The sequence below is a fragment of the Pipistrellus kuhlii genome, unplaced genomic scaffold (genome assembly GCF_014108245.1).
Source record: "Pipistrellus kuhlii isolate mPipKuh1 unplaced genomic scaffold, mPipKuh1.p scaffold_m20_p_6, whole genome shotgun sequence".
In the NCBI taxonomy this organism is placed as follows: domain Eukaryota; kingdom Metazoa; phylum Chordata; class Mammalia; order Chiroptera; family Vespertilionidae; genus Pipistrellus; species Pipistrellus kuhlii.
The window spans coordinates 50,010,330-50,027,148 of NW_023425562.1; the positions used below are offsets into that span (position 1 = coordinate 50,010,330).

The 16,819-nt window shown below is 54.9% G+C and overlaps 1 protein-coding gene across 2 annotated transcripts in view; it reads right to left on the reverse strand.

Moving 5' to 3' along the window:
- The window catches only part of VSTM2L (V-set and transmembrane domain containing 2 like), a 33,724-nt gene that overhangs the window by 6,786 nt on the left and 10,119 nt on the right, over positions 1-16,819 (reverse strand). The window contains exons 2-3 of one of the 2 annotated variants that reach the window (XM_045574566.1): positions 5,581-5,750; positions 4,013-4,066 (exon numbers count right to left, since the gene is read on the reverse strand). In XM_045574566.1, the coding sequence (XP_045430522.1) occupies positions 4,013-4,066; positions 5,581-5,750 (224 nt within the window). The remainder of the gene's footprint in view (positions 1-4,012; positions 4,067-5,580; positions 5,751-16,819) is intronic. The other variant, XM_036419286.2, reaches the window with a different exon arrangement.

The window sequence follows — 16,819 nt, forward strand, 5'->3', positions numbered from 1 at the left end:
TGGCCTGATAATGCAGACTACGTGGACTGGTCCTGGCACACGCTGGGGGCAGCCAGGCAGGGCAGGAGGGGCTTAACCTGCAGGCCACTTGGTTGATCTGACAAACGCAGCTGCCTCTTAACGAACCAATGATGGAGATCCTCGGTGGGGCTGCAGAGTGCTTCCTGAGACCTCTTGGGCTGTTCCTGGCTTTGGGGGTTTGGCTGGGGGGTGGCAGGTTAGGACGAGTGGGCCAGAGCACTAAGCCACATGTCCATGGGACCCGGGCTTCCCATGGCTCTTTCGGACGGAAGCAGGGACATGAACTGAGCGCACAGCCCAAACAACTTCAGTTAGGCGGGAGGAGGAGCTACCGGTGATGAAGGCAGCTGGGCCCACTGGGAACAAAGGTGTGTGGAGAATTTCACCTCATTTCAAAATTAGGAAGTTAGGAACCATCTCTACTTGCAAACCTGGTTAAGGGGAAATTAACTTAAAAGTGTAAAACAAAGAACTTCCATTAGATCAAAAGAAAAACTTCCAGAACTTGAGAATGGCCAATAAGCAGGAGGATTTGCCTGAACCACAGGAACGAGAGTCCGGTGGTGGCAAACTACCCAGGGAAATGTTTTTAAGGCCAGAGGCCCTTCCCTTGGCTCCTAGCTACATGAGATAATTCATGTAAAGCACTCAGCATGGCTCCTGACATACTAAGCACTCAATGAATGGTAACTGCATCATCATCATCATCATCATCATCATTACTATTACTATCTTATCCCAGGTGCCTGTCCTCCCACACACATAAGTGATCCCTTAGGTTCCCCTCCGATTTCCTGCAGAGAAGCTGGGCCTCTTTCACTGCTCCCACCTCCCCCTCCTCCCCTCATGTCCTGGGAATAGGAATCTGTGATTTTCAAATTCATGTTGTTTCCACTCTAGTAACCACAGTCATTCACATGGCCATAGCCATAGGACTTTACAGTTTCCAAAGTGTTTGCATGTAGGTGTCGGACATCAGTGAGGGGGAAAGGGAGGCACAGGGAGGTGGCAGAGCTGGTGGGAAAGCTAACTGTACTTCCTCCTTCAGAACCCCAATGCTACCCTTAACGAACCAATTATGGAGATTACATTGTTTGGCTCCCATGGTGTTTCCAAAAATCAAGTTAGGTCCCAATAGCTAAATATCAGGAGATATTGCCATGGCTGGTTTGACTCTGTAGTTAGAGTGTTGGCCTGTGGACCAAAGGGTCTTGGGTTCAATTCCCAGTCAAGGACACATACCTGAGTTTCAGGTTCAATCCCTAGCCCCAGTTGGAGCACCTGCAGGGGGCAACCAATGATGTCTCTCTCACATCAATGTTTCTCTCTCTCTCTCTCTCTCTCTTTCTCTCTCTCTCTCTCTCTGTCCGCACCCTGGCCCCAGCCTTCCTCCCTTCTACTCTCTCTAAAAAAAATCAATGGAAAAAATATCCTCAGGTGAGGATTAACAATAACAACAATAAAAAATCAGGAGATCTTCCACCAAAATTGGGGTTTTTAGGAGACATGGAACCATTGGGCTGGAACAGCGCCTGGGTTCTGCTGGACGTGAAGGAGTGAAGCCCTGCACGAGTCCCTCACTCATTCACATCACCCGTACACATACATGTCCTGACATGGGATGCATGTCACGTTGGTGTGTCCATGTGTCAAAATCTGTCTGGGTATATGCCCCCATTGGCCTGAGGGTGTGTATGTATGTGTAACAGTCATTTGATAATTTTTTTAAAGAATAGTTTATCGATTTTTAGAGATAGGAAGGGAGAGGGACAGAGAAACATCAATGCGAGTTTAACATCGATTAGCTGCCTCCTGCACACCCTTACTGGGATCAAGCCCCAAAACCTTGGCATACGCCCTGACAGGAAATCAAACCAGCAACCTTTCGGCTTACAGGATGATGCCCAACCAACCGAGCCACACCGGCCAGGCATGGTGCTAGGCTCTGGAACTGTAACAGTGAATCAGGCAGGCACCGTTCAGCCCTACTGTCTGCAGGGGGAGTCACAGGAATGGATAATTATTAATACAAAAGGAAACGCAGCCAGCAGGGGGAAGGGAGGTGCCCGCTGAGTCACAGGGTCAAGGGAGGCCTCCTGACTTCGGCGCTAAAGGAAGAGAGAGGAACAGACTGGGACTGGCCGGTGAGAAGGCAGAAAGGGGGCAGGTTGGGAGGGGCAGAGGAGCCAGCTCAAGCAAGACGAGACAGCCCAGAGGGTGAGCAGGGAGCCCAGGGCCTTGAAGGCGACAGGGAAAGTCTGAGCTTCTCCTAGACCGCAGGAAACCAGGGTGGGCATCTACTGATGGAGCTGCCAACTACATGTCCATGTATGTAAGAGCCGTCACGTGTGTGACGCTGTCTGCAGGAGGAGCCACCTGTGAGACCCCAACCAGACCCTCAGAGCCCCAGCGGGTGCAAGAAATCGGGGGCCAAGGTGGGGGGAGAGTGGTTGCGCAATCCCTCTGAGCACGTTTATTTTATTATCTAATTAGCATGTTCGCATTCTCCTCACGTGGGGCCAGCAGCCTCTAATTCTAATCCTCTAAAATCCATTAGATTATTCTCTCCTTTGCCTGAGATGCTCCTTAAACCCCAAACAAAATCATAGGAGAGAGAGTTGCGATAAGCGGGGGAGGGGAGGTATATGAATATACAGAGATCCCTACTTGCCTGGACTTACCAGGTTGTGTTTGAGCAAGAAATGGGACATCAACATGGATGTGCCCTTGGCAGAGAGGGAGTAAGGGGCCGAGGGATTGGGGGGGGGGGGGGGGGACGACGATCAGCATCTACCCTAAACTGGAAATGGCTCAAATTTCCAGACCCCAACTCTGAAAGGCCCTGCAGCAAACAGCACAAATGAGGCTTTTAAGGCCCTCTCCTCCCCTCTCATCTGCCCCCCTTTTGTCTGAGGAGCTGCGGGAGCCTCCTCCCAGGCCTCCTGCCTCTTCTCTGCCACCCCATCCCTCCCAGTGCCTGCTCGACACTGTGGCTTCTGCTGTGGCTCCTCCGTGTGTCTGCATCTAGTCAACTTTGGGGTCCCGAGCTTCCCAAGTCCTTGAAAAGTTGTGGAAGAAGCAGCAGAAGAACGAACTTGGAGGCCATTCCCCACGCATACACACCCATACCCCCGAGCACCTGCATTTTCCGAGTGTGTTGACGTGGGCTTCTGGCTTCCTGCCAGGATGACCTCCTGCCCCACGTGCAATCCCAGCCTGGCCTCGTGGCCACATGGGTCCCCAGGCTGTCCCTTCTGCTCAGTCCCCTTCACCTCCTTTCTCAATTCTGCCCGCCTCTCCCGGCTCCTCTTTGGGTGCCCCTCCACCACAAAAACCGTCACCCTCTCTGGGACCCACCTCCCTGGGCTCCAGCACAGCCCACAGACAAAGAACTGGAGTCAGCTCAGTCACACCATGCCCTCTAGCGAGTCTCTAGGCCTCAGTTCCCCACCTGCAAAATGGGTGAGTGCTTGCCCTGCCCCACGGAGGTGTAGCCATGAAAAAATGAGTCAGTGCATCAAAGGCCTAGCCAGTCCTCAACCCCTTCGGCACAGCTCCCCCGCCCGCCTCACCCCGGGAGCGGGAGCAGGGGACCCAGGTGGCCGTGAGAGGCTGCGGCTGTCAGTCGGAAAAAGCCAGCTCAGTCTCATTAGGCCCCGTGGGTTCCCCAAATAAAAAATGCTGCCGAGGCAGACATGAAGCATCAGGGATGCACACAGCCTTGGTTCCCGACAGGAGAGAATGCGTCTTCCCTTCCCCTGTCATTTTTTGTGCCTGTCATTCAATGAACTTGAAAAACCTCTGGCTTTTAAAAAACAGATCAGAGCCATTCTCGCCCCTCCCCCCATCACCCCCTCTGTTTTTCTTCTCCTCCTTCCTCTTGCCCAAGCTCCCTGCGGTATTGGGACAAAAAAAATATATACATTTTTTAAAAAAAATTACAGCTGTGTCCTCCATTAGAGACCTTGTGAGAAGTCATTATAGGACTCACGCTTATTTTGGTCGCGTCCTTCCCCACGTCTTCCTGCTGAGATGCTTTTAGCTGTTGGGAGCGGGAGGGGCGGAGAGAGCAGAGAGAAGCCATTAGCACCACTGGGCGGGGGTCCGGACAGCAGCTACGATTCTAGCAGCAGGGAACGCTGGGACCCTGGGATCCAGTGCCGGGGGCCCCTCAGCTCTGTGTCCACTCAGGGAGTGGGAGTGAGCCAGGGTAAAACTGGCTGTACCTGGGGGTACACGGGGTGGGTACACGTGAAGGCAGAACGTGAGTCCGCGGCGTGTGCCAGTCTGTGCACCTGTGTCTGTGTCTGTGCACGGGCTGTATTTTCAGGGGTGTCACGCACATGAGCGAGTGCCTGCAGCAGATGCTGTCGGAGCCCTGCCCACAGGCTGTTCCCTGAAAGCTGGCCCAGAGGGACCCAGCTGCAAAGACCGGCACCTCGGCTCAGGGCTCTCTGAGCCCTGGAGTCCTCTGAGCCTGCGGGGCGGTGAGGCGACACTCCCAGGAGCAGGACGGAGCTGAAGGGCATCTGTGAGTATGTGAGAGGCTCTCCCCTGAACCTGCCAGAACGTGTGAGCACTCCCATGTGTGCACGGGGAGGTGAGCGAATGTACGTGTTCATATGTGAGTGGGTGGGAAGAGAGGGTGTGTTTGCATGTTATTTGCATATCTGCAAGGGTGAGAATAAGAGTTCCAGCCTGGGTTCCCCCAGATGCAGCCCCAGGACAAAGGCTTGAGTCCAAGTGGTATATCAGGAGGAGGCCCCGGAGGAGTGAGTGAGGGGGACAGAAAGGGAGGAAGTCAGTAATGGGTGCATCATCAAGCCAGGACCCACCGTGGGCACCTGGAACGTACTCTCCTTGGGCACCTCAGAGGAGGAGGTGCCAGCTGAGGGGCGAGGGCCTGAGGGACTGTCCTCCAGCTCCTGTGCTCGTGGCTGAATGCTCCTCCAGCCGGCCTCGCCGACAGCAGGCTCTGTTGTCCACAGAAAACCCTCAGAGTCACGGGGTTGGCTGTTGGCAGTGGGGCTGGTGGCAGGGGCTGGTATATGTCTGGGTGTGTGGGCAGGGACAGCAACAGCATCTGGTCCCGTGGCGGGCACACATGAACGTGTCGGTGTGTGGAGGCCAGTGCATGCACAGAGGCCGGCCGCTGGTGTGCCTGCATGAGTGTGGAAGGGGGCACGCCTGGTGCTCGTGAACTTGGCCACGGCGTCTGCCGTGCTCGCAGGGGCCTTTCCAACACAGCTGTCCGTGCATCTCGGAGAAGTGGCGGGAGGTGAGTCAGAGCGCCGGGAGCCAGCTTCCGGGCCCCTGCCTCAGTTTCCCCACGTGCACACAGAGTGTGGCTGCACTCTGTGCTCTATGGAGGGCTCCCTGGTGGTGCCTTTCCCACGTGCTCAGCCCGGCTCTGCCTCCTGCCGGGAAACACGCCTCCATCTCAGGAAGAAGGGAGGGGGGAGGGAGAAGGGGTGCTGCAGGGACAGAGTGGGGGCCCAGACCCCTCGGAAGAGCTGAGGGGCAGAGACACCCCAGTCGGGCCGGTTCTGGGCGGAGTACCTGGTTGGAGGCCCACACCTGCTTGTCGGTCCAGTCCCTGTGGCTCCGCACGTACCACCACTGGATCTCCAGCGAGTAGGAGGGGGAGCCGCTGCCGCGGAAGGAGCAGGCCATCTCCACGTCCTCGCCCGTCCGCGCCGTCATGTCGTGGGGCGTCTCTGTGAACAGGGCTGTGGGAGAAATGGGGAGGCGTCACTGGGGCTCAGGAACAGGGGCCGCGGCCACAGCGCTGGTGGGTGGGAGAGGCGAGGAGGCAGGAGCCCCAGGGCTGCGGGTGGGGCCCCCGGAGAATCAGCGCGGGGTGCGCAGCAGCAGCTGGCAAGACGGGGTATGCAGGAGTTGGCCTGGGGCTCTGAATGCCCCGCTAGAGCCCGCTTCTGTCCCAGAGCCCATGGCACCACCAGAGACTCTCACAGGGAGCGACGGGCCAGAGGAGGCTGGGTTGCAAGGTGTGAGCAAGGAGGCCAGGAGGCCGGGAAGGAAGCTGCCCGTCCCATCAATTCTTCCAGATTTCCCCAGTCGCCTGCCCCCCAGACCCTTACAGGCTATTCCCAACCCCAATGCTCAGTGCATCGGTCACCCAGGAATGCTACCTCCATCCGCCCTCCCATCCAGCCCCATCTTGCCACGGGGCTGAGATGGGCTTCCTTGGGTGCGGGTGGGGCTCCATCAGGGGGACCTGGGGAGGGGGGCCTCCACCACCTCATTCAGTCTCCCTCTGGCCGCTGGTCTGCCTGAACTAACGGAAAATTCGGGCCCTGGGCCACCAGTTCCTGTCCCTGATGCAGAGCTCAGAGAGGGCCGTGTCCGGCCTGGGATTGCTCAGTGGCCAGAGGTCACAAGGTCAGGTCCCAGCCCCACATCCGTGGCCAGCCCTCTCACCCTCAAAAGCCCTGGTGGCCCCCCCACAGCCACCTCTCCCCTCAAATCTCAGCAATGGTCACACAGAGAGGACTGTCCCACAGGCAGAAACACCTTCGAGGCACACAGAACTTTTACGTGTCTAGTAGCCACATTAAAAAATTTTTTTTTTTAATTTTTGTTTTAAATATATTTTTTATTGATTTTTCTTACAGAGAGGAAGAGAGAGGGAGAGTTAGAAACATCTATGAGAAAGAATCATCGATCAGCTGCCTCTTGCACACCCCCACTGGGGATGTGCCTGCAACCAAGGTACATGCCCTTGCCTGGAATCGAACCTGGGACCTTTCAGTCTGCAGGCCAACGCTCTATCTACTGAGCCACACCGGTTTCAGCCAAAAAAGGTTTTTTAAACAGGAAAAATGCATTTGGCTCAGTAGATAGAGCGTCGGCCTGTGGACTGAAGGGTCCCGGGTTCGATTCCAGGCAAGGGCATGTACCTTGGTTGCAGGCACATCCCCAGTGGGGGTGTGCAAGAGGCAGCTGATCGATGATTCTTTCTCATAGATGTTTCTAACTCTCTGTCCCTCTCTCTTCCTCTCTGTAAGAAAAATCAATAAAAAATATATTTAAAACAAAAATTAAAAAAAAAATTTTTATGTGGCTACTAGACACGTAAACAGTAAAGCAACAAGCAGACTGTCAAAGTACAGCAGGTAGGGTAGGGAGATCTGAGGGAGATAATAGATCAACCAAAGGACTTGTATACATGCATATAAGTACAACTAATGGACACAAAACTCTGGGGAGGGAGGGTATGTATGGGAGGGGGGGCAATGTTAAAATATGTACACAGATAATATATTTATCTTTTGGTTCATCAGTTTATAATGTTCTTTATTATCCATAAATGAGTGAGGTCATGTGGTGTTTCTCTTTCATTGACTGGCTTATTTCACTCAGTATGATGTTCTCCAATTCCATCCAGGTCGCTGCAAATGATGAGAATTCCTTCTTTTTTATGGCAGCATAGTATTCCATTGTGTAGATGTACCATAGCTTTTTGATGCAATCATCTGCTGATGGGCACCTAGGCTGTTTCCAAATTCTGGCTATTGTAGATTGTGCTGCTATGAACATAGGGGTGCATATATCCTTTCTGATTGGTGTTTCTAGTTTCTTGGGATATATTCCTAGGAGTGGGATTACTGGGTCAAATGGGAGTTCCATTTTCAGTGTTTTGAGGAAACTCCACACTGTAGGAAAAGTGAATTTTAATAATGTATTTTAGTTAACCCAAAATATCCAAAGTATTATTTCAAATAATAAAAATAATTGAGATAGTTTACACTCTTTTGTTTTGCTAAGTCTTGGAAATCCAGTGTGTATTTCACACGATCACAGGCATCTCAGCTTAGACCAGGCACACTGCCGGTGCTCAGCGCTCGGGCCACCTACGCTGGCATCCCAGCAGGGGGGCTCCGTGCCAGCCTCAGCTCCGCCCCCTCCCAGGCCCCATTGACAGCCTCGGAGTGACCCTCCCAAGGCCACACGTAGAGTCTGGATTTGAACCCAGGCTCGTCTGACTCCCAAGACCCTTCTTATCCCGTGAATTCACATTCTTTTTGGCTGGAGAGCTCTTTTTCCTTAAAGAGAAACGATCTAAAGCGGCCAGCCTTCCAGGGTCCTGTGGGGCCAGAGGGGGTCTGTTTGGTTCTGAGCACAAGGCCTGGGCAGGCACAGAGGAGACGTGCCACCAGCCTGAGGCCCCAGGGGAGGCGCCTGGAGGAGGTGGTGCCCAGGCAGTCCTGAGTCAGCAGTGGGCAGAAGGCACAGAGAGAGAAAGTCTGGCTCCAAGACTCTGGGGCCAGGTGAGTTGGCTGTGGGTGTGGGCTCTGGCCGCAGATTCTCTCCAATCCCCTCGGACCCTCTAGGGGTGGGGTGGGGAGGGCCCCTCAGGATCCATTGGCTCCAACCTTAGTGGTGAAGAGAGCAGGATGTCTCAGGACAAGTGGAGAAACTGAGGCTCTGGGCAGTGGATGGCATATCTGCGTCTCCCTGTTCACCAGTGGCAACATGAAGGCCTGTGCCAGGCACCGCCCCGGGGACCCTTCACGCGGGGAGAAGCTGTGTATTTGAGAAAGCACCTTGAGCGCCAGCCTGGGAGGCGGGAATGGAGAACTGAGCCTGTGTTTGCCGGAGACGTGCTGTGTGACTGTGGGAGAAGCTTCCCTCCTCTCTGAGCCTCCATGGGGATTGGAATTCATGGCTGGAGAACCCCACCAGCTCAGGTAATCTGAGGGGCGGGTCACTGCTCCTTGGGGGAAGGGAAGCTTGAGGGAGGAGGAGGTGGCATGTCAGCCGGGCCCTGAAGACTGGTGGCAGAGGCAAGAAGAAAGGGAGTGTTTGATCCAAGGCAATAAGGAGGGAAAGCCATCAAGCGCGCACAGGATCCTGGAAGGTGTGTTTGAAAGTAGACATTTTTGTGTAAATAAAAATATGGGCACTTAACATTTTTAATTGTGCTTATGTTTCTCATTTCCTGGTAACAAGCACGTGCTGCTTGTGACATGAAATAAATAAATAAATGTTTAAAGAAGAAGAAGAAGAAGGAGGAGGAGGAGGAGGAGGAGGAGGAGGAGGAGGAGGAGGAGGAGAAGAGAAGAAGAAAAAGCCAGAGTCCTTGTTGAAAAAAAAAATGCACTACATTCATTGAGCATCCTAGCACCAAGCAGACACAGTCTCTAATCCACTCACTCCCCTTCAACAGACGAGGCAAACGAGGCTCAGAAAGGTGACATGACTGGCCCGAGATTCACAGAACTGGGTTTTGACCAGCAGATGTGCCTGAGACCCAGGGACCCATCAGCCTCAGAATCTGGTCCGAATTATCAGGTGAAATTCAGCTGCCAGGCTCCACACGGCTGCATCCGCTTCCTAACGGACAAAGGCAGCCCCGTTCCTCCCCCGGAAGTGGCAGCTGTAAGTGGCGAGAGGCTCTTGCTCCCTCTCCTAACCCTGTGAGTGGAAACATGCTATCGGCACCAGAAACCGGTAGGTGGCCAGCTCTGATTCTGGTGATGCTGCTGCAATAACAAACGCTAATACATACCGAGTCCTTGGTTTGTGGCGGGCACTGAGCCAAGCCCTTTACACACGTTTCTCATGTTCCCACCATCATGCTAAGGCGCAGGTGTGATCGTTACGACGCCCCATTTCCAGGTGGGAAGATGGAGGCTCAGAGAGGTTCAGAGTGAGCAGGTGGTTACATCTGCACCCAGGTCTAGAGGGCTCTAGAGTGGACGCCAGTAATTTCTAGAACTTGCTCCTGCAGCTCTTTTTCCCGATCCCCTACCCGCACCTCCTCCCTCCAGCCACCCCCCAATCTCCACAAGAGCATCCCGGCTGAGTTTAGGACATAAAATCCATGTCTCCTCTTGGATTTCCTTCTGTCCCTGAGCCCTCCTCCCGGCCAGGTGACTCCTCACAGCCAGCCCCTGGGGAGGCGGGTATAATTATAGATTTTTGAGAAGGACATGATTGTGTTCTCCAGCCCCAGGGCCCTAGCAGGGCTGGGCTTGCTGAGAAGACAATTAAAACCACTGTCTGCAAATTAGGGTTCTGCAGGAAAAGGAGGAAGAGGCTTGATTGTATGCAACATCTTCCTTTCTGCTTTTACAGAGAGAGAAAGGGATAGAGAGTTAGAAACATCTATGAGAAACATTGATCAGCTGCTTCCTGCATGCCCCCCCCCCCCACCACTGGGGATGTGCCCACAACCAAGGTACATGCCCTTGACCGGAATCGAACCCGGGCCCCTTCAGTCCGCAGGTCGATGCTCTATCCACTGAGCCAAGCCACTTAGGGCTTCCTTTCTGCTTTTAATGGGGGTGGGAGGTATTAAGACCCCGACCCAGTTATCAGGGCAAAACCTGCAGGAAAGAGCTCGTGGCCCTAGCGCAGCCCCTCAGTTGGGCTTCTGGAAAGGCAGGGGTGACCTGGGAGAGCTTACCCGCCCTTCTTCCAAACCTCCCAGGCCCTAGAATACCTAGGGCTTTGCCTTCAGGTCTGGGTTCAAATCTTGTTTCCTCTACCCCCTAGCTGTGTGACCAGACAAGCCCGTCTACTTCTCTGAGCCTCCGATTCTTTATCACATAAAGAAGAGAATGAGGGGACACAGGGGAGATTACACAAGGCAACACACGCCTCATGCACACAGTAGGTGCTCAAGAAACAACACTGCTTTCTCTCACTTCCTAGCTCAAAATTCTCTCCCAAGAAAGATTTCAACGATGCCTCTCTGTAGCCTCATTAGGTTATGCAGTGGACACAGCATCTGTATTTCATTCACACCCGGGCCCCACGGCCTCTCATCCCTCTGCTTCCTCATGTCTCCCCGAAGCAACCAGCGGGACTCACTAAGCCCCAGAGGGGTTTGTCGGACAAAGGCAGTCCCAGCGCGGGCCCCAGCTCCCTCTGTCTCTGAGTTCAGATTCCTCATTGCAGGCCCTCTGGTTCAGCCTCTGCACAGTCTTCCCTGCTGTTCCAGCCTTCAAAGCTCTGGTGTGAGGCTGCTTCTTCCAGGAAGCCCGCAGGAGCTAGACCCCCGCCCACCCATCCGTCTCTGCCAGAGTGAGAGCAGGGGGGCTCGTGGCGGAGCTGGAGCATGAGAGAGGCAAAGGGAAGCGAGCAGAGAGAACCAGCGTGGCCCTGGGGCCCTTGGTTACCGCCGCCCAGGCCCTCCTTGGTGTCCCTGGAGTCTCCGGGTCCTCCCCTCTCTGCCCCACTAGGAAGTGTTAGAGGAAGAGACTGAGGGGCTGGCTCTCCCCATCCCCTGGGAGCTTCCCCAGGACAGGGCCTCTGCACTGCCCAGCATGGAGCAGGCACGTAGGAGGTGCTATTAGGCATTTGTGAAATAAAGAAAGAACCCGGCTGCATGGCTCAGTGGTTGAGCGTCGACCTATGAACCAGGAGGTCATGGTTCGATTCCCCGTCAGGCACCTGCCCGGGTTTCAGGCTCAGTCCCCAGTGTGGGGCATGCAGAGGGCAGACGATCAATGATTCTCTCTCATCATTGATGTTCCTATCTCTCCCTCTCCCTTCCTCTCTGAAATAAATAATAATTTAAAAAAATATTTTACAGAGAAAGAAAGGTCAGACAGAAACCCAGAGAACTTACGTTAGAGACTGTAAGAGAAAGAAAACAAAAAAGATAGACATCATTCATTCACACAGTGGTTCATTCACGCAACATTTATTGGGCACCTACTGTTTGCCAGACTAATTTTCGGGGAGACTGCACTCATCAGAGGAGGGACGGGGACAGACATGTGGGCACAGGCAACCGGGGAGGCCCTGATGAGGCCCCAGCAGAACAGCCCTCCTCGCCCTCCCTCCTTGTGGCCCTCATGACGATTGGTGCCCACGCTGGTGTGGCCCAGCCAAACTGATAGGCCAGCTGGCAGCTCCCCAGAGGGCCCGTAAAGCTGTCATGCGAAGTGCAACCACGAATGAAACGGGAATGAACAAATGGCGGCCATGCAGGAAGGGCCGTGGCTGCTGTGCTGGCGGCTCCCCACTCGGTCGGACCTTGAGGTCCACGGACCAGCCCCACCAACCCTGCGGGTCACCTTTCTGGGCAGAGGCCAGAAAGCTGATGTGCCTGATCCCACAAAACCCTCACAGCAACCCGCGGAGCAGGGGTCACTGTCCCGTTACTACAGGTGGAGAAACGGAGGCTCAGAGGACCTGGGGCCGGCGTGGCCAGTCCCCTGCCCCGGCGCAGAAGGAAGGAAACCCGCCTCTGTGCCGGACACCGCACCCAGGACCCACGCCATCCTCCCGAAGACCTCAGGAGGTGGCTCTACTTTTAAAAATGTGTTTGATCGATTTTTTAAGAGAAAGGAAGGGAAAGGGAGGGAGAGAGAGAAACATCGATGTGAGAGGGAAACATCGATCCATTGCCTCCTTCCCACACCCCAAACAGCATGAGACGACACTCAAGCCACTGGGCCACACCGGCCAGGGCCAGTGGTCCTCTTCATTTTTATTTTATTTTATTTTTAAATATATATATATATATATATATATATATATATATATATTAGCAGAGAAGAAGAGAGAGGGATAGAGAGTTAGATACATAAATGAGAGAGAATCATCCCCCCCTACTGGGGATGTGCCCGCAACCATGGTACATGCCCTTGACCAGAATTGAACCTGGGATCTTTCAGTCCGCAGGCTGATGATCTATTCACTGAGCCAAACCGGTTTCGGCAAGTGGTCCTCTTCATGGTCAGCCCCATTTCACAGGAGGACCAAGGCTCAGAGAGGCTGTGTTGGTGCCTGACGCCACACAGCACGAAGGAACAAAGTCAGATTTCAACCCCAAGGTGGACCACAAAGTTTCCCAGCCAAAACCTGAGTCCTCTTGAAGCTCCTGCCCCCCCTTCAACAGTAAAGAGTGTGACTCTGTGGGGGCCATTTCCAGAGAGCCAGCCTGCCTGCTCTGTGTCAGGCACAGCTGGGTGCTGGGCTGGAAGCGTGTGTGGCCACCTTAACTCCCAGGGGGAGGCAGGATGGGGGGAAGGGCCACAGAGGGGGTGTCCAATGACACCCAGCTCATCAGAAATCTCACTGCACCCCTGAAATCAGGCGATGTAAATGTCCATTAGGGAAGAACCTAGATGAGCCGATGGAAAAGCCCCCAGGGACTGAGAAGGCAGGCCACAGCCACAGCCAGAGCCCCGCCCCCTCTCCCCAGGGATGGGTGCAGAGTGACTGCCCTCCCCTCGATGGGCCAGGGGAGGCCCTGAGCTTCTCTTTGTTCCCTCCCGGGCCCTGGCAGGCTGCCTGCAGCAAGAGGAGTCGTGGTTGTGCCTGGATGAAAGGTTGTTCCATCTGGGAGTGGACACATTTCCTCTTCTCTGGGAGCGGAGAGGGAGGCATTGTGTACAAAAGCCTGCAGAGCTGCGGTGTTGAGTGGAGACACGCTGGTCTCGGCATGCAGCAGAAGCTCGGGAATGGCCCCCCACAGGGCCAGCTCCGTGCTGCTGGGCTTCCAAAAGGCTCAGACCAGGCCCTGCCCCTCTGGGAGCCCACAGCCCCCCAGAGACACACGCCAGTGACTGCTGTGTGGACAGCGAATGGCTGGGACTGAACCCAGATCCCCAGTTGCCCAGGGTGTGCACCAGTCACACAGCCACGCAGGCGCCGGTACTAGGAGGGGCCAGGCCAGCACGTGTGTGCCTGGAGGGTCAGGGAAGGCTTCTCGGAGGAGGGGGCAGGCTTGAACTTGAGTGGGGTTTGAACAACCAGGGGGAACTCAGAACAGGAAAGGATATAGCAGAGAGAGGGCTTCCCTTTCGGGGGCCACCCCCACAGTCTCTACAGAATTCCCGTACCACCTGCACTGTCATTCACTTGATGTTTATTTTCAAAGCCTCTTTCCCTTTTTACTTAAAAAAATTTTTTTTCAGCTTAAAAGGAGACTTTTATTACTGCCATAAACAGAAAATCAGCATCACTTGCCATAAATAGAGGGTAAGTGTAAAAATAAACACTATGAACACCGAACAGCGTTTGTAAATTCCAGGCAGGAAAGGTGGTTTATGGGAGGCTGCCAGCCTCCGTCTCCAGGTTCTCTCATTAGCAAGGGAGCCGGCGAGAGCGAGGAGTCCAGTCCAGAGCGGCACGGAGCAGACACGGTCTTCTTGAGGAGAAGGGGTTTGGAGGCAGGTCGTGCTGGAGGCGGGCGCCAGCGGGCATCCACCTCAGCCACCACCCCCTCCACCACGGGCTCTGACTCCCTGGGCCACTGGGAAGCCTTCCCAGCCACGCACCTACCAGGATCCCACCGAGCCTTCCTGTCTGGCTGACGGCGCCGCACCCTTCTGACTCCCCACACGGCTCCCCGAGCTTCCTCGCGGTGAGGATGGTGAGGATGAAGAGGATGGGGAGGACTAACATGCTAGGAGCCAGGAGGTCCGAATGTGTGCTCGCAGGATGAAGGAACAAAGCAATGAATGGAGGACGCCCTTTCGGCACTTCCCGAGGCATTGATTTCCCTCCCCTGAACGGGGAAAGAACATTATTTTCGTCTTAAAACAAACATGAATATATTACGGAACACAATACAGACTTTATGAATTCTAAATGAGATAGGAGACATCAAAGAAGCGCTGGCCCTGGTGGGAGCTGTTTACTCTTCTACGTGGGGCCCAACCTTCTCCCCCCACCTCCCAATCGGGACCCCCTGACCCACACAGTCCCCGAGGGTCCTCAGACCATGCCCGGTGCACGGGAGTGCTGCTGTGTGGGCTTCAGGGGGAGGACCAGGAGGAAGGAGAGGGAGCGGGGAGGGTGGAGCCCAGGGTTTCCAGGCGAGGATGCCAGGGGCAGCTCGCCCTGACTCGCCGTGTGGCTTCGTGTCAGTGGCTGCACTTCTCTGAGCTTTGGGTCCCACGTGTGGCATGGCTTAAAGGCTGATGTGGAGGAGGACGTAAACTAATGCACGCGAGGAGCCTGTTTCAGGGTTCGGGGCACAGTGGCGCCTCAGTTCCACTGCTCAGGTCTAGGCACACACACAGGCACCGTCACTCCAGGGGAGGGGGCCTCTGCTCAGCCCAATAAAAACTAAAACAGCTGACATGTTTGAGCATCTGCTATGCACTAAGTACAGTACCTGGTGATGCTGTGTCTCAATTTCCTCATCTGGTTATCAAAATGGGGATAATGATAACTACCCCAAAGGTTGCTGTAAGGATTAAATGTGTTAAGATATATGAAGTGGACTGCCGGGCACAGACTGTATGCTATAGAGGTGTTTCCTTAGTTAGCTAGTTTCAATTTAAGTGAAATACACATAACATAAAATTAACCATCTTAAAGTCGCAAATCAGTGGCATTTAGTGCATTCACAGTATTGTGTAACCATCCCCTCCATCTTGCCCAAAACATTTCGTCTCCTCTCCCCCCGAACCCCCCCGCCCCCGGCCCCATTAAGCAGTCACTCCCCAGCCCTCCTGTGGCTGTGGAGTTGCCTGTGCTGGAGAGTTCACATAAATGGAATCATAAAGTCTATGGTCTTTCGGGATTGGCTTTTTTCCCTTAGCATAATGCTTCTGAGGCTCATCCACATTGTAGCACATATCATATTTCATTCCTTTTTATAGAATTGTTTCCTGAACAAAATAAAATCTCTCACAGAATCCGCCCCCCCCCCCCAAAAAAAAAAAAACCTGGAAAGGAGCCACTATCCTCCTGCTCCTTACAGGTGGGGAAACTGAGACACAGAGAGGGAGGGGACTTGCCAGGGTGCCCTGCCAGGCGGCCCTGACACAGCCAGGAGGGCAGCGCTGGCACCGGGCGCTGGGGGCAGGGTGCCTCCCAAGGCCACGGGCACATATGGAGGGAGACGGCAGTGGAACTGCAAATCTGGGAAGATCGGAGGAGAGTGAAACTATCCTGGCACTTGCAGGAGTGTGGGAGTGGAGCAGGTTTCCCCCGCGGAATTCCCGCCTCCGCTTCCCACACGTCTGAGCTACAGGGAGGAAAAGGGTTTGGGAGGGAGAGAGGCAAGTGTGGGAATGTGCAGGGATCCGGGGGCGGGGGAAGGCACACGGGCCTCTCTCCTCATCCTCACCCGCACGTCCTGCCAAGCCAATGGGTGAGCCCATCGCACGGGTGGCTGGTGAGGCTCAGAGAGGTGGCCTGGGGCCAGGATTGGAGCCCATGCGTGTCTGACCCCAGAGCCCAGGCACGTACGTGTCCAGGCTGCCTGCCAGAGGCAGAGAGGGGGTGAACAGAGGAAGCAAAGGAGGACGCATCCGCCACAGGGATAAGCAGGGGTCCCAGAACCCCAGAAAGGCGCACCCCCCTCCCCGATCCACTGAGGAGAAAGGAAAGGGAGAGCTGTGGGGAGGCACCCTGGGGACAGAGCAGAAGGGGAGAGGCAGAGGTGAGGGCACCAGAAAGCCAGGTGCAGAGACCAGGAGGAGGGGAGGACTGGGGCAGAGCCCAGGAGGCATCAGCAGAGAGCAGAGTGACCATGCTGCCCTTCCCTCCCCGCCAGGCCTGGCCCTGGTGGAGGCCCTCCTCCTCCTGCCCAGGGGTGCTTGGGAAGCCTCAAGGCTGCAGCAGTAAATATGTGGGCTCAGGCTGAGCCGGATTTGAACCCCAACTACAATTTCTCGTGGTGGGCCAATCTCTGAGCCTCAATCTCCTCCTCTGTAAAATGGGTGCAATGGGGGCTCCACAGGCTCCTGCATTCCTGTGTCTATCACAGCAGGGGGCTCCGTGGTGATGGCCAGGCTGCTATTTACGCGGCCTCTCCCCTGGGAGGTTTCACTCGGGCTTCTGTCCCCAAAGCTCCCACCTC